This window comes from Colletotrichum karsti, assembly GCF_011947395.1.
Source record: "Colletotrichum karsti strain CkLH20 chromosome Unknown Scaffold41, whole genome shotgun sequence".
Classification (NCBI taxonomy): domain Eukaryota; kingdom Fungi; phylum Ascomycota; class Sordariomycetes; order Glomerellales; family Glomerellaceae; genus Colletotrichum; species Colletotrichum karsti.
In genome coordinates this window covers 10,317-33,331 of record NW_024065941.1, presented here as the reverse complement: position 1 = coordinate 33,331, position 23,015 = coordinate 10,317, and the positions used below count along the sequence as shown (strand labels likewise).

The window sequence follows — 23,015 nt, the reverse complement described above, 5'->3', positions numbered from 1 at the left end:
AGGCTCCTCATTGGCGTGAACAGCTCAGCTCCTCCACGTCCCACGGCGCCCCGACATGCCCCTCCCAAGCAAAAAGAAAAGTGGCGGTAAACCCGCCTTATTCAGGTTTTTACTGGAGTCGTACTCATCCGCCGCCCCACTATTTACCGTCTTCAGCACTCCGCCAAGGTTTTTTCGGTCGATTGGTTATGTCATGCAGGGTCCCGTTCCTTATCGCCGCGCTTGACCGCATCCGATAAGAGATAACGGCCGCGAAAGCCGTGTGATTGGACGAATGGTGGGACAAGCAACCCCCGGGGGAGGTTATCAATTCCTTACTGCGTCTGGTGTGGTGCGCCGGTGCGTGACTCTCACTGAGGTGCCCATCCATCCCACTTGACCAACTTCTGATTCCCAGCCCACCACCTGACCGAGGCGAGATACGACAAAAGGCACTTGTCTGCTTTTTCCCCTCCTCCCAACTCCTCACTCGCAGACGTCCCGCCAGTGCCCGTATCATTCAATTCGACCCCGGCGCGTTTCAATCAGTATGGCTTCATTCGCGGTCACGGCGTACGCCGCCTTATCACAGACCCCCAAAGTCGAGGACGCCTTGTCCGGTATATTTGGCAGCATCAGCTTGACCGCCTGGATCTGCCTTCTCGTGAGTCCTTCCAGGAATCCTCCAAGCACTATTTTGAGCTTCCCGCCGTACTAACTTCGTATCTAGCTTCCCCAGCTTATCGCCAACTACAAGGCGCAAAGCGCAGATGGCCTCTCCATGGGCTTCCTCATCATCTGGCTCCTCGGAGACGTGACGAACCTCCTAGGTACGTAGAAACCGGTCGCGCGGTCTCTGACGACCTCTCCTACGCCCCAATTCCCACGCGCCGCGTAGCTCCCACCTCGAACACCTCCAACCCTCCTCACCGAAAATTTCTCCAGCACCAACAGAAACCAACTGACTCAATTCCCAACAGGCGCCCTCTTCACCCACCTCGCCCCGACGGCAGTCGCCCTCGCCTCCTACTTCTGCTTCGCCGATCTGATCCTCATCTCCCAATGCGTCTACTACAACACCCGCAACGCCCGCCGCAACGCCCGCCGCCGCTCCTCCGCCGCAGTCACCGCAACCGGCGCCGCGGCGGCGCCCACCGAACACGAGCCCCTCCTCGCCCCCGCCAACAACCGCCGCCGCAGCTCCTCCGCGGGCCTGCCCGGCTCCCACCGCCGACACGCCGTGCACCACGAGAGCTCCCTCGACCCGCTCAGGAAGATGGTCACCGGCGAGGACGAGACCCCCGACAGCAACCCGTGGCTGCACAACACCCTCAGCATCCTCGCCGTGTACCTCGTCGGCGCCGCCGGCTGGTTCGTCAGCTACAAGGTCGGCGCGTGGGACTCGCCCGACGCGGAAGTCGGGGCGCCCTCTGAGGTCGAGGGCGTTTGGGAAAGCGTCGGCCTGGGGCTGGGGTACATCTCGGCCGTGTGCTACCTCTGCGCGCGCATCCCGCAGATCGTGAAGAACTACAGGGAGAAGTCTTGCGAAGGTATGTGTTTTCTGTCGCTTCTCTTGCCGAGAAGAACTGCGTTTGCTGACGTCTAACGAAAAAAAAAGGTCTCGCGCTTCTCTTCTTCCTCCTCTCGCTCACCGGCAACTTCACCTACGGCGCCAGCTTGGTCGCCTTCAAGCAGGACAAGGCCTACCTCCTCAACGCGCTCCCCTGGCTCCTCGGCTCGCTCGGCACGATTGCGGAGGACTTCATCATCTTTGCGCAGTTCCACCTGTACACCCCGCGCCGCGGGGCCAAGACCTCGGACCAGGCGTAAGACAGAGGAGGAATGTTAGAACGCCTCGAGGGAGGGGGACAAAGGAACTGAGGAATTCTTCGACCCGTGTCTCACGGGGCAACGAGCCGCATTTGAACATGAATCACGTGTCTCGGACCATGTCATCGGGGTGGTGGGTTAGTTGAAGATGTTTCAAGCCCATCATTCCAATGAGATTTGCATTTCGCGTGGGGGGTGCGTGCTTGGGTTGGGTTGTATTATTATGGTTGCATTTCTGGAGTTCGGGATAAAGGTTAGGTATCTGCATACCGCGCTCCGCGGTTTCTGTTGGTTGCTCGTGGAGAGCATCTTTGCATATATAATGAAGCAATATAAGCTGTTCGTCGTATAAGTTGCGGGTGTTTAGTGATGCTCCAGACGCGGGAAAGTTGAGGGTCCGCGATGATGTCAGGGTCACGTGACCTGAGAAGAGTCAACTCTACAACTCCTTCAATGCTTACCAAGGACTTAACGCTGTTGTTGTTTTTCGGAGCATATGGTATTAATTATCTCGTTCTAGCTTCTACTTTTGTGATGTTTGTCTTGGTTGATTGGCTGTGCGATTGACCTTGTCTAGATAGGCTAATGTTGTTGAAATGAAATGTAAGAAAATTGAACCAAGAAAATAATTACTTCTCCCAACCACAATAAAATACCCAACAAACATGATATTCCAGTAGCTTTGACTATGGCCATCACTCGATACAATTTCCTCGCAAACAAAACTACATCCGCAGGCGTCACGCCTCTTCATTCCCTCGCTATCCCTCGCCGCCCGTCGCCGAAAGCAACATCAAGCAAGTCCTCTCCGTATTTCACAATGAATAAATACGGCAGAAAGCTCCTGGATGATGCCTGAGAAGTGATCCGAGATGTAACAGAGGTCCCGGTATTCGGGTCTCGAGGCTGATGGTTCATCCCTGCTCGGTTAGCTGGCGGTTGGCATCTGATTTGGTAATGGCATTGAGAATGCCATGTCTCGTGAGGTCTTTTGCTGGGGGACTGATTGGATGTGACGTAGTGAATGTCGAAAAATGAAGGGGGGTTGATCTCTTGGGGTGGTATGGGGATAAGGCGGGAGGGCGCACATGATGTATCTCGATTGTCGGAGGCTTGCGATATTGTTTTGGAGGCGTGACGGGTTACTTGGTTGAAGTAGCTTACAGCTTACGTATGAGACTTTCAGATGAATATTGTGTTATCGCGATGTAGAGCAACTCGAACAAGTCAGCTAGCACCCATACGCAAGGCGTTGTGAGGCGTTCCGTATCACCACTGTTCGCTCGGTTTGGCGGTCTCGACGATCCAAATGGATTTCATCCCCAAGTACGGTTGGGCTAACTCTGATCGCACAAATGAAAGTGTTTGGTTGACTGCCTAAGCCGGGTAGTAGCACTCGATTGCCACGATACAATGCCTGGCCCGGACGAGCTCCGCAATCCGGGCCGGTGCGACCGTGAGTTTCCCCATCCAAAGGCCCCACATCGCCGATACTCTCGGCGCCGACGCTCGGGATGTATTCCTCTCACGTTGAGCTGCTCCACAACCCGGATGGAGAGGCTTCGGTCCACACAAACGGAATTGAAATCGATTGAAAACTCATTACCACCGACGTACTTTTTTCCTTCGCAGATTGACAGGCCTCGTACCTCGATCGCTGCGGATGCGACCGGACCTCCCGCCCTGAATCCCCTGTTGTCGGCACCTGTCCACGTCCTCTCACGCTAAGCCCTGCCGCTACATAGTGGAGCTCTTAGTCCTGCTGCAGATCCATAGGTTTATGGTACCTCAGCAATTCCTCAACGCTAGCTCCGAGTCCGGAGTAACTGATGGCAGAGTAAAGAACCGAAAGAAGGCAGTAGTAAACGAAGAAAGCGATGATCCAGCACATCACGACCCTCCCGACCATCTCGTTCAACCACGGCCGCCGAAGCCCTGCGAGTTCCGGCTTTTCAGTCGCCGGGTGGTACACGAACCATTCGTACACGGGAAGCGAGGCCCCCCACAGCACCGGCACGGCGAGCAGGTGGGCAAAGAGGAGGAGAGGGATATCGCTGAGGAAGGCTTTGCGGGCCAGGTGTGACTGTTTTAATGTTAGCTCTGTTGCCTTTTAGGATGCATCGTGTCGAGGGAGGAGAGATACTCACCATGACTCCGCCAAAGCACATTGCACATAACCAAAGTATGGCTGTATTAACCAAGTTCCGGAACCATTCGTAACAGTCGACGAAGGGAACGAGGATCATAAAAACGAACCATGCCAGATGAAAGTGATACATGGTCTCGGCTTCGAAGAAGATGTCGCAGCTAACGAAATCCTGGGGTCGTTTATCTTGTCGCACTTGGGCCGAATACGGTAGGTAAGTCAGCGGTCGAAGGAGGACGAGGGTGCGTTTCCCCAGTATGTTATGCTACTGATGTTTCAGGTGATGGTTGTAAGCATCGAAAGGCACTGTGGTTGTGAGAAGGTGGGAGAAGGAACATAAATCCACGTCGAGGCTTCAATCGGAGATGGATATTGGAAAGTTCACGTCCACTTTTTCGGTAGCTTTTAACTTTCATGGCTCTACTGCTCAACTTCACGCACCCGGATAGCGTAACCTGAAGACGGCGTACGAAAGTGAACGCTGAGTCTTCTCCAGATGCCCAGAAGCAGCTTGAGAATGGATAGGAAAGGGAGGATAAGGACGGCTGTCTCAGAAGATATTCATACTTCATCCTCGCGAAGAAAGAAAAGCCGGGGGAAATGCGATGCTGTTCTTGACTTGAAGCGGGGTTTTTCATCAAGACCTTGAGGGCTGATACTGCTAACGTTCTTTTTGGGTCGCAGTAATGTTCAATACGCTGAGAAAATTTGACTTATGCTGTCAGCCAGAAGCTTTCTGATCCCGGAGGTAGATGGTCTTCACTTAGTCTTGAACAAGCGGCATTATTGTCTTGAGATGTTGACATCTGATGATCGTCGTTGTCCTTGGTCGGTTATCAAAGCGGAAATCCGTTTATCACGATGTTACTGCCCGGGCTTCATTTACTCTCACGGAGGCTTATTTTGCCGCCATTTACACTGATTTGACCACGTATGGGAACGGTTGGCTGCAATGCATCGGGTCGGGGCTCCCGTGTAACCGGCAGTATGCGGTAAGCTCAATGTGCATCGGCGTTGCAATCGAGAATGCGTGATTGGCTCGAGCCACCAAAACGCATTCATAAGAGCAAAGATGTGCATCTTTTCATCCATGCTATGTGCGTTCAACGTAACTAATCCTCTGACCCCTGCTGAAGCCAAGGCAGTACAATGTCTGCCAACGCAACGAGACGCATATTAGTCCTAATGTGGTAAATCAAAGTTACGCTGGCATATTGCGTCGTATTTCTGACCTTCAGGGGAAGGTAATGTGCAGACTTGCATGTCGTTGACTCGCTATTGGACAATTGGAATCAGGCTGCTGGAAGACGTTGAGGGGTAGATAGTAATGCCAGCTGGCGCAGCTTTTATTAGAACACGATGGTCCTGAGGAGTCTATCGTTCGGCATTCTCTTTCACACCTCGAATCAAGCTCGCAAACGTCAACCTTGGTGTTCTGTCACCCAAAATGCCTGGATTCTATTCACTTGCAGTCGGACTAGGTGCTGCTCTGTTCATCCTCGTCCTCATCCGCAAAGTCTTAAAGACCGGCAGGAATGGACAACTACCTCCTCTGCCCCCGGGTCCAAAAGGGCTTCCCATCGTGGGGAATGTGAATGACCTACCAAGGCAAGGAGAGTTCGAAGCTAAACATTGGCTGAGATTCAAGAATCTCTACGGCAAGTCACATCCACATCAACGGACGTCTTCAGTACCATAGCCGATGATTGACTGACATGGCACAACTCTCACAGGTCCCATCAGCTCTGTGACGGTTCTGGGACAGACCATGGTGATTGTCAATGACGCCAAGATAGCTTTCGAACTCTTGGAGAAGCGCTCGGCCAAGTACTCTTCACGACCGTTCCAGTTGTTTAGTGGTGAAATGTGCGTAGGGTGGTCCTTCCAGAGGTTCGCTTCACTCTGACAGTCTCGCAGGGTAGGGTTTGGGAATATGCTTGGACTTGTTCCGTACAACGACCGTTTCCGAAGGCATCGTACCAACATTGCGAAAACCATTGGCACAAGGGGCCCGGCGTCCCAGTATCAGCAGCTGCAGGAGGCCGAATCTGGGCATTTGTTATTGCGCATCTTGGATAAACCCGATGGACTTTTTGATCATATCCAGAAGTAAGTCGATAACTGACCAAAGCTCCTGCGTCTGTCAAAAATGCCGAAGCTGACATCGCGAGCGCAGACTGGCTGGCTCGGTAATCCTGAAGATGACCTATGGTTACAACTCGGAGCCGTTCGGCAGTGACTACCTGGTGGAAGCTATCGCCCAAGTTACACATGAGTTTGAAAAGGCTGTTGTTCCCGGAGCCTTCATGGTGGACCTGTTTCCCTGGTGTAAGTGCCATATTCATACAGTCATGTTAGAGGCCGGCTGCCAACATTGCTAACTCAACCTAGTGCGCTACCTGCCGGAATGGTTTCCTGGAACTGGCTGGAAGCAAACTGCGAAGGAGTGGCGAGCCCATCTTGACGCCGTCATAGAAAAGCCATTTGCATTTGTGAAACACCAGATGGCAGAAAGCAAGCACGACGTCGACTCGTCGATACTTGGCCAACTTCTCAGCGACGAAGATCAAACGGCCGAGGATGAGTTCACGGCAAAATGGACCGCACTTTCTCTATACACTGGAGGAACTGATACAGTGAGTCTTTGCTGTCTTTTGCGCCATTTAGATTGGGATCGTCGGCTGACTGACGGCAGACTGTCTCCTCCGTGGCGTGTTTCTTCCTGGCGATGTCGGTCTACCCCGACGTGCAACGAAAGGCCCAAGCAGAGATTGATGAGGTTATTGGACGCGAGCGCTTGCCTACTTTCTCGGATCGCCCAAACCTACCGTATGTCGGGGCTGTTGTCAAGGAGGTTCTCCGATGGCACCCAGTTGCGCCCATGTCATTGCCTCACGCGGCTTCTGAAGACGATACCATCGAGGGCTATTTCATTCCGAAGAACGCCTTGATTTTGACCAACATCTGGTCAGTATCTTCATCTGTTCATCACGAATGCAAGCGTGGGATCTCATTTAACCACCGCGAAACAGGCACTTCACACACGATCCCGACGTGTACCAGTCGCCTGAAGACTTCAGGCCGGAGCGGTTCCTTTCCACTGAAGGCCGCACACCAGAGACCGACCCCCAGAAGTTCGTCTTTGGTTTTGGTCGTCGTATCTGTCCTGGGCGCATTCTTGCCGATGACGCCTTATTCATTACGGTCGCACAAGCTCTCTCGACACTGAATATCGGCAAACGTGTTATCAACGGTAGGGTAATTGAGCCAAACATGAAGTTCTCGGGTGGACTCGTCAGCCATCCAGAACCTTTTGAGGCATCAATCAGGCCAAGATCGCCTCACCACGAAGAGCTCATTCGCGCCATCGAAAGGACTTACCCTTGGCAGGAGAGCAACCAGGAGATCTTGGCAAGGATGAGATTTTAGTATGGTCAGCAGCCATCTGCAGCTCAACTCCGCATGGCAAAAATAGAACCAATAGAATACGGAAAATTCAGAGAGGGCTCCTTACCTGATTCTCAGGTCGCCGTACATAAGCAACTAGGTCACAATCCAGTGACCGTCAAGAACTACTTAAACCCTGTCAGAACACCTTGATTTAGCTCTCTATTTCCCCGCTGTCCCCTAACTACTTTCCGAACCCTGTCGCCCAACTCCGTGAGTTTTCATGATGAGCCTCAGCACCGGAAGAAAGGCCGTCATGAAACCCAAGGAGAACTCAAGGCTGTGCGAATCATGCCAATCGTTATTCAGTGCTGCTCAAAACGACGAGAACACTGTGACTGAGGCGGAATGCGGACCATGGACAAGAAGAACGGTCACAGCATCAAGAGACTTGGTGCACCCAAACTGTTCACTCTGTCAGGCACTTTCACAAGCTCATTACCAGAGGTTCGGCTACACTTGTCACGCGGGAGAAACGAAGAATCCCTGGACAAAAGAGTTTGAGTTCAATGAGTTTACCGAACGTATCACGTTCGAAGAAAACGCGGAACACTTCTGGTCCGAGGTCACCATCATCGGACTTGTCCCAGGCAAGTAGCCCTTAAGTAAAAGCTCAGATCAGGCCGCTTACAGGTCTAACAAGTTTTGGATGGAATACAGCAAGTGATTCCAGGGGTCAACCGATAGACACGCACAGCGGATCCGCTCAGAGCTGGAAGCTAGTGAACAACTGGGTAGCCAACTGCGCTTCCAACCATTTACTATGCCGCGATATTGGCGCCGACTTTCAACCATTGCCCACCCGGATCATCGACATAGGCCAAGGCCCTGGTATCGTACCGAAGCTTTGCATAGTCAGCAAAAAGACACCCATAGAGCCCTACGCTAGTCTCAGTCATTGCTGGGGATCCGATACACCGATGAAATTACTACGGAGTAATCTTACAGCAATGACGAAGGGGATAGCATTGGAGGAAATGAGCAAGACGTTCCGCGACGCCCTTCTTGCTACTAGGAAACTCAACTTGAGGTACATCTGGATCGACTCGCTTTGCATCATTCAAGACTCTGAGGAGGACTGGCGCGAGCAGGCAGCCTTGATGACTCAAGTATACTCCAACGCCTTCATCAACATTACAGCAGCTTATGCTCGAGATGGGACGCACGGATGTTTCGTTGAGAGAGACATTACTGATGTCAAACCTATCGAAGTTTGTGTCGAGTGGGGACCTCGGCCGGGGGCCTTCCACGTCGTCAACCTAAACTCCATGGAGGATGACGTTGACTTCTCTCCGCTGCACCAACGGGCTTGGGTCGTCCAAGAACGACTGTTGGCCAGACGCAATCTACATTGTTGCAAATCTCAGCTGTTCTGGGAATGCAACGAAATGAAAGCCAACGAGTCCTTTCCTGATGGGCTTATGCTTCCCATCGCTATAGATGGTGACTGGGTTGGCATGGCCAGTGCCCTAGACAAACAATTCACCCACGAGGAGACGAAGCGCAAGAGACTTTTGGCATTGAAACAGGCACCAGTCCATATCGGGTTTGAATATCATCATCTCTGGGACGATATCGTTTCGCGTTACTCTCCTTGCGGGCTTACTTTCGCCACGGACAAGCTTGTGGCGTTATCAGGATTGGCGTTGAGAATGCACCAGTTCATGAAGTGTCGTTATCTAGCTGGGTTGTGGGAGGACCATCTCTCGTACCAGCTGCTATGGGAAGGTCACAACGACGTTCAACCACTGAGGAAGCCCGAAGTTTATGTTGCTCCAAGCTGGTCTTGGGCATCCGTCAACGGAGCAGTCACCAAAGTTGCGCAAGTTAGGTTTCCCGACAATCGTGAGATCATGATTGAGATCATTGATATTCACATCGAACTTCTGAGCCCCAAACACGTTTTCGGACAGGTTACTGGGGGATATTTGCTGGTGGAAGGCGTATTGGCAAAGCAGACCATTTCCGTAACTTCTCCTAAGGTCTCGGAGGCAGGGCATCACCCATGGGTCCGTGTCAACGGTCTTTTCTTGACACGACCCTATATGGATGATATCCATTACAAAGTGGAGGGCAAAGATCTATATTTCATGCCAGTGAGGTTTGATCTGGGTCCCTTAGGGCATGATACCAAATTAAAAGTCGAAGGAATAATCCTGGAGCACACGGGAGGGCAACCAGATGAATACAGGCGAGTTGGGAAATTTGAAATATGGGATGGTGGAATAACGCAGCTTGATGCAGACAAGGGTGCTGTGGAAGCATTCAAAGAAGCGTGCGTGCTCACTAGCGGACCAGGAGGCCCGGAAAGATTTGGAGACTGGGGGGAAACGAGGAGGTTGACTATCGTTTGATTTGCAATATCATGTTAGAACTTCTTGTGAGTAGGACGTTTCATCACAAACATATCAATGGAATGACCGCATTCCCACACTGCAGTTCTGTACGATCAGAGAACAGAGGCGGCAGAACCGTATGGAACTTTCACAAACTAGACTATCTAACTTCATTGGACAAAAACTTGGTAATTCTGAGTTGAATCCTCGCTCCTTTGTAGCATTTACTTCCATGGGATACTCAAACAAGAATAAAATCCTGCAATCCGCGTTCCTCAAAACCCACAGTTGGACTGTCACCTCCCAAAAGACCAAAAAATTCTTCCACCAGTTCATCGGACAAGAATGCAAACTCAACCTGTCCAAGTCGGCGGAACGTGTTCGGAGCGCCCGGCACACCATGTAGCAAAAGACCAGTTACTGTTTTTGGAATTCTCTCGAGCCTCCTCGACAAAGGAAGCAAGTGTGTTGGATCACTCCAACGCCAGTCTTGATCATGATTCATCTCTTGTGCCGCCACCTCTTCCTTGACGTAGACGTCTCTTCGGAGTTCGATGAACCTCACGTATCTGCCCCAGACTGAAAATTTACCATGCTCCAGTGGCGACTCGATAACCCGTCTTTGACAATAAGAAAGACCGCTCATATACTCACCCCAAGCCTCTAATTTGACGAAGGAAGAGGGCAATTTCCTAAGGGGGGCCGTCATGTGAAGGCCCCGAACGCCTGACTTGTCCATCGATGAACATTGTAAGTCTGACTTGAACCCTGGAACATCAGAAAGAACCCGAAAACTGATACCATGAAGCGTATCATTATATGGTGACCCCGGAATATGACAGCCGCCCCAGGAAGCCCAGGACCAGGAGGGTGCAATGAGGGTTGAAGGGATCATCTGCGCGGTGGGTTTCGCTGAAAGATGGGAAGCTTTCCAAGTCAATGACGGAATGAGATCTTTCTCCCACATGCCCGCAATAAGATTATCGTTGACAAGTTTGCTCAAGATGCGTGCTATGCCTGCGATTGCCGGAAAGCGGTCTGCCTCAACTGATAAAGCTGTGCCGGCATACCTCCCAACGAATTGTCCCCACGCGGCGTAGATTTCGTCGACATCACTTGAGGAGATTATTGGACGTAATGCGCTTGGTCCATCCTCAATCTTCTGCATCTCCCATTTAGGAGGCGTGGTTGGGTGGACTTCATTCACGATATAACGGTTACACTCCCACCACATCTTAGCCGGAGTGAAATGTAAAATGGCGGGAGAGAGAGCTCGTTCCTGGGCTACCCATCCTCGAGAGTTCAAATGACCCAAATCAACCGCATTCGTGAACTCCTGCGTATCTGCAGGGATGTAGTAGCCCTCAAGAGGGATCCGATGCCCTTGTTTTTCGAAGAAAATCTCGCAATCGACCCTGATTGGATAGTATGCGAAGGGCAATGGCAACCTCCGCCTGAAAAGCCCCCCCTCCGCCTGGCCGCTTTTGTATCCAGACGCTGCCAAGTTGAGTTCTGCGTGTCGATAATAGTCGCCCATTCGTCTTGCCTCATATACCCAGTCGACCTCTTTCGAGTCTTGGATAATACAGAGACAATCAATCCAGATGTAGTTAATCCCAAGACCGGCAGTCATATATATTGCATCTCTGAACAACTGAGGCAATTCTTCAAAGCAAATGTCTTGCTGGAGTGTGTGAAGATTGGTTGTCTGTAGCGTGGGCAACTGGCTGTCTCCCCAACGATGGCTCAACGTAGTGTAAGAGAAGTGCCGTGCTGATCGGTTGCCGGTATGGCAGAGCCTAAGTGCGAACTTGGAAGGCTCCCCGCTGATCTTTCGTATCTGAATTAATCGTGTTGGCAGAACTCGTCCGTCAAAGTCCCGACTGCGGCACCCCGAGTGCCCCAAGCATTGCTCATACCAGGACCGAGCCAACTCGATGCTCGTAGTAGACTGTGCAGTGGAAAATGTCGGGGATGGATCTGTATCTTGTTCGTATTCGTCAACGAGAAATGAGGAAGATATTTTTGGCTCACCTAGGTACTCCGGCCCAGGTTGAAATCTAGCAGCTAAAAAGAATGACTTTAAAAGTATTAGACGGGGTTTCACGCCCTCATCGTGCGGGCTGTGAAGATAGAACCATAAGTTGAATGATTCATGTGGAGAATGGACCGAATGATTGTCTTTCAATACAGAGTAAATAGACTGAGAATCTTTCGAGGGTTCTTGAACTTCGGGTAGAGGATCGGACATCGCTTCTAGACCTCCCGGGGGTTCTTGAACTTGGGATCGCCAACCGAACATCTTTGCCAGAGCTCTCTCGATATCGTCGCACATGGGACAGCCGGCATTGACCGACTTAAATAACGAGGTCGGGGATTCATGGTGCAAGCGAGCACCCGTACCACTTCCCAATTTTTCAGGGTCATACCAGTCTGTGTCTCCGCCGTGACGTCCTCGTAAGACTCGGCGACAAATGTGGCACAGGTGTGTGGACCATTTCTCCAGTGCGTCGCGCATCCTGTCGTCGTAGATGGGAGCCGCTTCACTACCAAGACGACCTTGCGTCTCTCCATCTGTACTGCCGATGTTGTCGGGATCTGTGGAGCCGTGGCTGCCACAGCAGCTCGCGTCGTCGTGGCTCGCCATTCTTGGAGGAACTTCCCAGAGATGCGCAGGTTTGCTTGGATTTGCGGGTTGGTGAGCTCTGCTAACAAGTTGTCTGCGGAGGTGTTCCCAGGAGACTCGACATTAACTTTTACGACTGGGAATTTGGATCTTTTAGCCTGTTATTGACCGGTTGGAACTCCACTGAACTCTGCGTCGGGCATGCATGCAGCACCACCCCGTTGGCATTTTCTGGCAAGATCTCATTGGTCTGCGCCTCAATGAATCTTCCAACAACAAGTGGGACATTATACATTTCGCAGGTTGTCAATGGGGATCCTGACGAATTGGAGAGTGTTTCCAAGCGCTGCGGACTTGGCGCTTCGCCGCCTGCGCCCCCGGTACGAGCGGCATCGCCCCGCTTTTCGATCCGTCGCCGATGGCCCTGTCGGCCCGGAGTTCTCCGGGCACTGCTCCGGCTCTTGTTTAGCTTTGCGGGCACACGGGGAAGCGAACATATTCCCTTCCGAACTGCAGCGCCGTAGCGCCGACATGAAAATTAGGCCTGAAGCAATGTTCCGCAGCAAACGTTATTCGAGGCCCAGTTGTTCACCAATCCTACATACACTGGCGACGATCGGAAGTCGACGCTATAAGATCGATTCTTCATCTAATCCAATGAAATACATCATGGCGGCTATCAAGCAATCACGCAGTGTATTGTCTATATTATGGATTCAATCGGATAAATGTGATAAGTACTGATTGTGCGGTGCGAAACCTTACGGCCGGCAATGTTACTGCACCGGAGTTGGAATCTGACGACAACTGCTTCAGGTGTTCGTGATTGGAATTTACCATCATTATGTTGGCATGGCACCTTGGCTATGCCTCAGCTCAAGGGTGATCTGTTCATGAACCACACTTTACTTCCAGTACAAATGTCGATACGGATGCGTCTGTCCCTAACGAACCAAAATCGGGGCTGTTCATTCTTGGTGTCTGAAGTGTCGTGCAGATTTGACGTAACGTCTCGTGGCATCAAGATTCATCCGCCCAGAGTTTGTTTCTTGGATTCGCGCTAGTTTCGTTATCGACAAGACGTCTGCGGCCCGCGACCTGTCTGTCGCCTGTTGCTCGTAGAACCAGCCTTTGAGCATGCTGTCAATGCAGTTGCTAATTGGAGGTAGGTTATGCGGGAAGTTACAAGATTTTCATCGCAAGTTCATGATGATGTAAATAGGTTGAGCAGCGATAAGGTTAACTGACATGTAACGAATACCAATCACGTTATGAGATGTTTCGATAACCTAGATATGTATAGACGGGTTGGGCGTGATCGAAACGTTGTTGCAAGTGACCACGCGCGATAACCTAATCGGAGCTTGATGGGAAACTCACTTGCGCATCACTGACGAACCCCAAACGCCATTATTCTGGCTTCATATTGCCACACTCCAGAAGCAGCTTCTAGAAGTCTACACAGGATTCTAACCTGTCCCTCCAACACTTCAGTCTGAATCCGAGCACGGGTATGACGTCGATCCAGAAGTGTAAGGAAACTCGAGCACGGCCCGGGAATGACGAATGACGAGTCCAACGGTTCACGAGCCGTAGGGCGCGTACGTGGCCAATGACTCGGGGCCATTCCTCCGGTCCCAACGGCCTTTTTTCGTGACCATTGGACGAATGTCCTACATGACCATGTGGTGCGACTCCGCTCTGACGAGACGAGGGCGCTACGACGGCAAGCTGCACCGAGACACGTATCGGTCAAACCCGGCTCGCAGTTCCAGCGAACAATATTTCATCATCGTCAACCACATCGATTCATGAACGACGACCACCGGAAGAAAGAACCATTCGTTTCCGTGCACTCACGGACGCCCATCGAACATCTCGACTGTCTTGTAGTGTGAGCCAGCATGAAGATCCAGGCGGGAGGCAGATGACGTTTCCTCCCGAGGCGTATCAAAGATCAGCGCAACAGCAGATCCGCGCAAACGCCGACACCCCACGCGCAGCAAACACCGATCAGATCAACGTCGTTCACCTCACGGTTCGAGGACCTGCGACAGAGACACCCACCCACCCCCGGTCCTCCCGGAACGGAACGGCAGAGCCTCAGCAGGAGGAGACTGGAAGCGGAGAACGCCCCGTGGCTGGCTCGTGCTTCTTTCCACCATATTACCGCGTTCGGAAGTCGAACCCTCCTCGATGGGCGGCCTTCGTGCCTTGCAGGTTGCAGCATGAACATAGTTTCCCGTCCCTGAGTGCTCAAGGTATGACCCGGTAGTCTCCTGCCGGCAATTGCAGCGCAAAACCGATTGGGTTATGGAAGCGACGACATGTGTAGGAATGCGAAGAGTTGGGAGGTGGTCGGGAAGACACCATTTGTTTGTGGGAATTGACGGGAACAAATTGTGTTTAGTCGACGGGTTGGTGATGTGGGAGAAACCAGGTTTCGATAGCCGTGGTGATGTGTCGTGACAGCATGATCGTGAGCCTCCCGTCACCCCCTTGGATCACGAAGATCCTCCTGTTCGAGACATCTCAGCCACGCGTACGTCCTCGTCCTCCCTTGGTTACGCGCCGCCGAGCCGTCATGCCCCCGTCAACGACGCAGAAGATCAAATGCCCAGCCAGTCTGAAGTGAGCCCGCCCAGCCCAGTGATCCACGAGCGGAATCCAGCACGGTCTCCTGCGCGGCCCCCAAGGAAGAGGAAGAACGTCGCAGGCAGGAGAAATTCCCTAGATCGCCGCCAGGGATCACGTCGATGAATCTTGACGGAGTGGGTTCATGGACTGATGAGTGTCAATGCAGTGGGATCCAAAGCCCCCCTCGAGCCTCCAGGCCCCCAGGGGGAAGGGAAATTCTGGATTCTGTCACGTTGGACCAGCCATTCCAATACCATCACCAAGGTTTTGTCCGGTGACAAGCGTGACAGCGAAGCCCCTGTCTCAACCAGGTACGCCTTCAAAGCGCCATGTGCGTGAGAGATGCGGAAGCCAGGTTTTGCCTTGTCGTCCGGCATGTTGAGTTTGGCTGGCTGTCTGACGTGCGACCGTTTTTATGTGCGCTAACGATTTAATCCACCCTCCTTTACAATTCAATTTTTGTAGTACTGCACAGCAATAAGCCTCCCTGACTCCCGTCCGTCCCTCCCTCCAGCAGTTCTCAGCTGGTTGGTGGTGGTGGTCGTCCCCCTTTTTTGAACGCCGTTGGAGACGCCATCCCTACCCCGATTAGCATGGTCAGCCATCCGTCAGCCCAGATCTCGCGGTACCTGAACAGAGAGAGTTGAGAAAGCAGCCGTGAAGTGATCCCGGCGAGACCACCATCGACCCACAAGCCCGGGAAATCCGCTGCTTTTCTTTCTCGGTGGCGTGCGGCTAGGAGAATGGAGAGATGGAACTCGAAATCCGGGCGTGTCGCATGTTTTCGTACGACGCGCCCAATCAGATTTCACGGACAAGCCAGGGGTTCAGGCACCGAATTGCCGCCCATGAATTCTTGGTCCATCCAAGCCGTCCGTCTTGCCGTCTTGTGGACAAACGTTGGTCTGCCATTCCAGAACATCTGGGCTTCTCCGCCTTGATTCAAAGTCGTCATTGGTTGATTTCCATCTTCTCAAACTCACAAGACAACCGCCGCTGTCCAATCGCTACGTACCATGTCTATAACCTTAATCCCTTGGTCCTAGGAGCCTCTGACGATCCGTCGGTTGATGGCCTCTCGTCTTGCTGTTTCTTGGTGTTTTCCCCCGGTTGCCGCCTAGACTAAGACAACAGCAGCACAACTTGGCCTGCCTCGTGATAGCCTCCATCGTACGGGCCAAGATATTGCCCTCATCTCACAGCGCTAGACGCATGACCAAAACCCCCCCAAAAAGAGGCTATTACCACCAACTCTCACCGTATCGCACCGGCCAGGCAAATGGGTTTCAACCCTGAAACTCCACCAGCTCATCTCGGTCCTCCCATCCCATTCGGGCCATCCCTCACAACTCCCCATGTCCTTGCAATCAATCCCTCCCCTCCCCCTGGTCTTTCAAATGCTTAGTATCGATAGCGGCATAGTCAAAAATTCAGCGCCCTCTCGTACCTGAGAGCCAGCTGAGCCGTTCCGTCCAACCAGAACCCAGGCCCCTTCGCTCCCCTCTCCCGAGCGTCCCTTCGAACGAGCCGCCCCCCCTGTCGAGACGAGTTTCGTCACAGCCCATTCATCGTCCGATTTTCCCTCTCTCTTCTTTTCCACTCCTCTTCTTCACCTTCCCACCAACGACACATCTTAACATACGCCAACTAAGACTCTCTCGCACACCAAGCGAATCCCACCTCGCTTTGCCTCACCTCGTCTCACCTCACCAAGTCTCATCATCAAGCCCAGCGACGACCACCAAGTCTCGACGACGCAACCGCGCACGGCCGACGCACGCACGCCAAGGGAACACCAACCCGATCTGCGAAAAAAGCCACCACACCTCTCTCTTTTAACACACCGACATCCCACCACCACTACACACCCCGCGCTTCTTCTCTTTTTAGCCTTTGCCGTGTACTACGTATATCTCCCTTTTCCTGCATCCCGACATCCAGGAAACTCTAATCGCCACCACTCTTTCGTATCCCTTCACGAGAGGACCGACCGCTCGCTCGCTCGCGTGTACCACTCCAGCAGGACCACAACTAACCTGCAACCAAACACTCTCTTTTCACACAGAGCACCCGCCCCGAGCTTCCTTCTCTTCCAGCTGGCCTGAATCTTATTCAATATACATATTTCCCCCCAACCCTTGCGTACATACTTCCACACGCTCTCACCCCCTTCTCCACGCCCGTTCGCTCCGTCCTCCTCCACCTCCTCCCACCAACCGACATCGAACTCGTCGCTAGCTCGACGACGACGACAAACACGATCACTTTTGAAAAGGAAGGAAATCTGAAGAAGGAATATCACATCGACCAGAAAGAGAGAAGGGAAATCAAAAGGGAACCGAACCGAGAGCAGCGCTCCAGCGAACCCCCCCCCGTTCTTCAAAAAGGCAGCTATCTTGAGCAGCCTAACTGTCGATTTTTCGTTTTTACACACCGGAAAAGAAAACACAAAAAAGTCCAACATGAAGGTCTCACTCGCTCTCCTGACGACGCTGTGCGCGTCCATCGTCTCAGCCGGTGTCGTCATCACGCCCGTCCGGCCGAACCAGGTGATAGCGGCCAACTCTGGCGACTGCTTCTTCGGTGTCGTCACGCCCCAAGGTTGCGCGTAAGTTAATTCTACCATGTATTTATGATCTTCGCTCAAGAGACTAACACGCACTTCCAGACCATTGCGAAGATGAGGAGAACCACCACCCTCTCAAAACTCGCAACAGCGATGACCCGGGAAAAGCGGCAGGCCGGAGCTCGTCGGTGGCCTCGGAAGCTCTCACACTTCCACCACGCCAAGTCACCAAAAAAAAGGCCCGACGATTCCGATGAACCGTCCCAGATCCCGTGTTCTTCATCGCGAAGGGCGGCATGCTCAGCGCCATCACCATAGCGAAAAAGAGACTACGACATTTGTTCACCATCATTTCACGTGACGGGTTCACGACGTCCACCACACCAATAAGCATCAGCATCAAACATCATCAGCGGTTTTTTATTTTTTGTTTGACAGGCATTTTCACCATGTCCTGGGGGAGACAACCCTTTTCGTGAGCGGTTTTACGGCGGGCCTGGGTTTTTTGGGACCTGGCCATGAGAATCTAATGTGCATCCAAGCCTGTATTCCTTCTGTCTCTCACTGTCTTACTATTCACCGGACGTCCGAACTTCGGTGGTTAGTGAGTGAGACCGTATGAGAGACAGGGCGCAGGCTTGGCATTTCCACCTGTTCACCACATTTCTTCTTCTCATCCCCCAACTTTTTACCATATACTAGACTTACCTATTCACCTTTCAAAAAAGAATTGAAAATGAATATTCACTAAAATCCCCAATCCCCCTAACCCTTGCTACGCGATGGTGATGATACTGACCTACGACTGCAAATCACACAGCCCCAAGTCCCGTGGCGTCGATCCATGTCGGGAACGTGTTTTGAATGTGATGCCCGACGTGTCGTGTCGGAGGATTTGGGGTGAGTTTGAGGCGCGGGGTTAGGGGTCCGTGGGAAGAGGCGCTCCCGGGCGGGACCACTCCACTCGCGGCTACGGGGTCAATCTTCTGTAACAACGCCAACGCGAGCCGCACAAACTCTAACGCATAACCTTAACATGCCCCGTCAGCCACTGGCCGTACGCACTCCTACTCCAACACGGCACTTTGACGGCCCACGGAGAATATCCAGGCTGCATACACTAGCTGTCGTAGGCGCGCACGCACACTTGGCTTACGAAGAAGAAGGGAGAGACGACTGCTTCCACGGCACTTGACCACCCCCCTGTTCGGTCCCGAGACCACCAGAAAAGACTGGACGACGCGTCAGATGGCCAGAGAATAGTGTCTGTCGGTCCAAATCGCTCGTCTCTCGTTGGCCGCTTCTCACCCTCACTTCATCCACTTCCTAATACGGCATCAAAGTGTAAATGACTGAACTCGTCTCTTAGGGATATCTCAGCATGTCTACCGTCTCGACGTCACAAGTACGGGCAACGGACAAAACACCGCCCATGCCATCCGAATAATCTGCCCCAGGTGCGAAAGCATCCTCAAGTCCACGAGGCAGTTGTGCCCATCACATCAGGCTGTGATCTCAACACCGGAGAGAATACTTGGCGCTGCGATCGGCCTTCATCCCGCCCCAGTGCACCTCGGGCGCTTCGCTGCCGTCCTCGCCAATGGCATGTGGCTTCCAGGGCTCATCGAACGCCTCGAAGAAGAAGACATTGAATCCCCAGCGAACCATCCCGCAGACACCACCGAGGTAGAAGGCCTCAGCGTTGTCGTGTCCTGGTTCGGCTTTCTGGTACTTTGCACCTTCGCTGGGCCAGCCTGTGCTCGGACGGACTCGTTAGCCAACCCATTGACCGAAGATCAGACCAATGCGTGTGATTCGCGAGGAATTGACATGACAAAGAGCTTCAGGGCAGAGTAACACAAGAGCTAAACGTACCTGTCTCGCCAACCTATAGCTCAGGCAAATCAAACGACCCGCTGACGCGCTGGATATGACCGAAAGCCTGCATGATGGAATCGAAGAAGGATGCCGTTGCGTTGTCACGCGTTTGTCCTTGCCAGTACGAAAAGGCGTTGGCGAGAAGGATGTCGGCCTGCTTGATGACTGCGTCGGCGGTGCCGTCCTGGTACTTGTTCCAGCTGTCTGCCGTGCCGACGCGAAAATCGGGCACGGCTTTCTTCATGTCCTTGATCTTTGCAGCAAGCTGGTCGCCGGTCAAATTGCCCCGGTACATGGACTCGGAGCCGACCGTGACGGCGTAGACTTGGTTCTTGAATTCAGGCGCATACCGGAGGATGGCGGCCTTGTCGGCGGCGTAGGACTCCTCCGTGTCCGGCCTTGCCTCCGAGTCAGCCGGTTGGGACTAACTTTAAGGAAAGTTTGCCCGATGGAGCTGGGGTTAAATGAATGAGGGGACTCACCACACACCGAGGATGACTAGAAAGCCTTCCTTCTTTGCGGCTGGCAAGATCTGCTGGGCCGTGTTGCATTGGTCGGCAGCGTAAATACGCACAATGCCGCTTCCCGATGCCTCACGGATGGCTCTGAAATCTGCCTCGTAGTCTGCTTGATACTTGCACTGCCCATCCGGCTTCTTCGCACCAAGAGCGAAGCCGAGACTCCCATACACTTGAGCAAGGCTTGGACTCACAGCCAGCAGGGCGCAGACGAGTGCTGAAGAGCGCATGTTGGTTGTCGGTACTGTGCGTGGAAAAGAAAAGACTGCTTTGTGATCGGTAGGTGGATAGAGATCAGAGCAATGAAGGAAAGTTATTGAATACTCGCCGCAGAGGATGAGGTCCTAGGTATGAAGGTTGTTGAGGGAGAACAGCAGGTTGAGGTTGGACGGAGAGATGATGCGAATAAATATGTGGTTGATGTACGGAGGCAGTCGAGAAACCCGTACGAGGAAGTCAGTCAATTCATTTCATTTAGAGGCAGTTGCCTTGATTGAAGGCAAGAGACTCAGGAAAGAGCCTTCTCGTCATGTCCCAATACGGAAGGAGCGGGATGCAGCAGGGATGCAAGCTGGACCTCCCGCACCTCCCTCACAACTCCGGACGAACCAGTGGGCTTCTGATGCAGAGATCACTTCAACTGACTTGTGAGCTATTCAACTGCCGATCTGAATGCAGCAGGAAACAACGCCAAAATTATATGATCCCTCGTTTGAGGTGTAATACGCTGGATTGCATCTTGACTGAATCGCAGAATTCCTCATCACAAGAGTCGGATTGCAAGACAAACTTTTTGTTTGTTGATTAAGCCAGTAACTAACTATGTAGCCCCAGGACCGGGGAAGTAGGGTATAAACAATTCCCGAACAAGAGGCCCAATGTGTCTTGTCTATCGCCGATGCAGACCCTGTGTGACGAATCCAAACTCCAATCCCATGCATGACCGGCCGTGAAATTACATTATGCTCAAAGGAATGACATGAGGACCTGGACAGCCATCAGAGCTCCGGCAACGGGCCAGAGGCTGCTGACTGACATCCGGCCGGCGGCGTTCTGGTTGTTGCCGCCGCTACTGCCGGTGTTGCCAGAACCGGCCTGGCACTCGCCGGTGAACTTGGCCGCGGCGTTGTTGCCAAGAGGGATCTTTTGCAAGTTGGTGCCGCAGTTGACATAGGGAGCGAAGTGGAGGGCGGGCGTCTCCTGGTCGAAGACGACGTAGGTAGAGCGAAGGAATGAGTCTCCCAAGAGATATGAGCCGTCAGTGGCCTTGTCGGCGCCAAGTACGCAGGCGTTGTCGGCCACCTCCCAGATGAACTCGGACAGAGGCACCTTCATGGTGAAGTCGCCGAACTTGAAATCGATCGTGCCCTTCTGGTTGCACGGGACGACGTACATATTGACGGACGAGTCAATGCGGCCGCCCAGATCCGTTCCAATGGCGTCGACGACGGCCGATGGGAAGTAGCTGAGCGTAGCGCCCGTGTCGAAGAAAACGGGGAACTGAGAGTTGGAGTAGGTCGATGAGCTGCTGCCAGACTTGCTCATGCCGATAGAGTCGAGCTGCACCCAGTACCTCCACAGGTTCTCGCCGTTTTGAGGACCGAGGACGGGGGCAGTATGCAAGTTGCCACTAAACTTCTTGGTGTCGACACCGCCGAAGGAAATGAGACCGCTGCCGGTGCGCTCGTCCTTGGTTCCGAGGGCAATGCCCATGGTCAAAGACTCAATGACCTTCTGAGCCTTCATCTCTTCGACCACGGTAGGGTACTGTGTGTTGTTCTTGTTCTCTCCGAAGCTAAGACCAAGAATGCCCCTGTTGAGGTCGACACTGTCGGTGGCGTAGCCGAAGGTGACCTGAGAGAGGTCGATGTCTGCACACGAGGTCAGTGGAGGCCTTCAGGGAACTGGGACGACCAGGACTTACCGCTGCCGGGAAGAGTGATGTTGTCGGCAACATATTGCAGTGCCACCTCTCCCTTGCCATACTTAATGCGACCAGTGGCGGAAAAGATTTGGGCTGTTCTCGAGTTGTCGGGGTCGTATTGTCCGTTTGCGCGGCAGGACTGGGTCTGTTGGGTGCTGCCAGCCTTTTGGCAGTTGGGGTTCACCCACAGTTCTGAAGATCCGGTGTCGAGAGCTACTTTGGTGTCTTGACCAGGGGTTCCGATGTTGACTAGACGTGATCGTTAGCAAAGGACAAGGAGCGGCATGTGTCTCAGTGACACCTACGTTCGATCAGGTACGTTGTCGAAGTAACGTTGATAATTGGAACATCTGTATCCGAGACTTGTCTTCTTCTGAGCTTTTCCAACGGGTGCAATCTGATATCTTGGTAGACGGGCAGCGATAGGACGCCGGGAGTGTTGGCGGGCTCGTCGCGGGGGACGGAGAGAGCGGACGCGCTTGCTGCGAGAGCAGCGAGAGGCAATAAGCGAGCAGCCATAGTGTAGGAAGCGAATATTCGAATATCGATGTCGAGTATGGAATTTGTCGTCGAGGCTGGTGGCTACCTGAAGTATTGGATGGCTACTGTCTGGCAGTAAGGTAGTTAATAGGTAGGTAGTGACGACACGTCGGGTCTCGGGTCCTAGGTTGAACTGGCGGCAAAAAGAGGCTTGTGGCAGGAGGATAGGAGTGGGATCGCAATGCTTTTAAGAAGCAGACCTAAGCGTAAAGTAAGGTAGTGCAGCCTTGGCGTAGTGGACTGCCTTGACGTATCCCGGTTGAAGTGCCCACCAGCCAACAGAAGCAGAGCCCGTGAACTAATGTAGGTACTACGAGTGTGGTGTTCCTTCCGACCGCAGCGTGATGGAATAATCAGGCAGCCAAGAGCAAGCAGGAAGAAGACCGTTTGCTTCGGTACCCAAAATAAAGTAAGCGCTGCGTGCCCTGCTGCGCACCCCAGAGTCCAGGCTGGATGGAGCTCAGTTGCTGACCTGCATCAATAATGGAAAGTAAAGGGGAAAAGAAGATACGAGTGACCTCATTCGACTGATTTGATATGGGGAATCCATGGCAGGGGCAATACGTACCCTCTACCTAGGCGCGCTGT

The 23,015-nt window shown here is 52.9% G+C and overlaps 3 protein-coding genes across 3 annotated transcripts; 1 reads left to right on the top strand and 2 right to left on the bottom strand.

Moving 5' to 3' along the window:
• Positions 1-529: 529 nt before the first annotated feature.
• Positions 530-9,383, top strand: CkaCkLH20_10501 (uncharacterized protein; the record flags this gene model as incomplete). Its single annotated transcript, XM_038893215.1, has 12 exons — positions 530-643; positions 710-809; positions 960-1,529; positions 1,598-1,805; positions 5,699-5,821; positions 5,873-6,064; positions 6,132-6,283; positions 6,347-6,591; positions 6,651-6,922; positions 6,988-7,208; positions 8,369-9,247; positions 9,316-9,383. The coding sequence occupies 12 exons, from the start codon at positions 530-532 to the stop codon at positions 9,381-9,383; spliced, it is 3,144 nt and encodes a 1,047-aa protein (XP_038741330.1).
• Positions 9,384-19,082: 9,699 nt separating this feature from the next.
• On the bottom strand, positions 19,083-20,193 carry CkaCkLH20_10500 (glycosyl hydrolase family 17; the record flags this gene model as incomplete). Its single annotated transcript, XM_038893214.1, has 3 exons — positions 19,083-19,326; positions 19,481-19,843; positions 19,928-20,193. The coding sequence occupies 3 exons, from the start codon at positions 20,191-20,193 to the stop codon at positions 19,083-19,085; spliced, it is 873 nt and encodes a 290-aa protein (XP_038741329.1).
• A 736-nt stretch (positions 20,194-20,929) lies between these two features.
• On the bottom strand, positions 20,930-22,406 carry CkaCkLH20_10499 (eukaryotic aspartyl protease; the record flags this gene model as incomplete). The annotated part of the gene is made up of 3 exons (XM_038893213.1): positions 20,930-21,834; positions 21,888-22,136; positions 22,193-22,406. 3 exons carry the CDS (start codon positions 22,404-22,406, stop codon positions 20,930-20,932), a joined length of 1,368 nt encoding a protein of 455 aa, XP_038741328.1.
• Between the last annotated feature and the right edge of the window lie 609 nt (positions 22,407-23,015).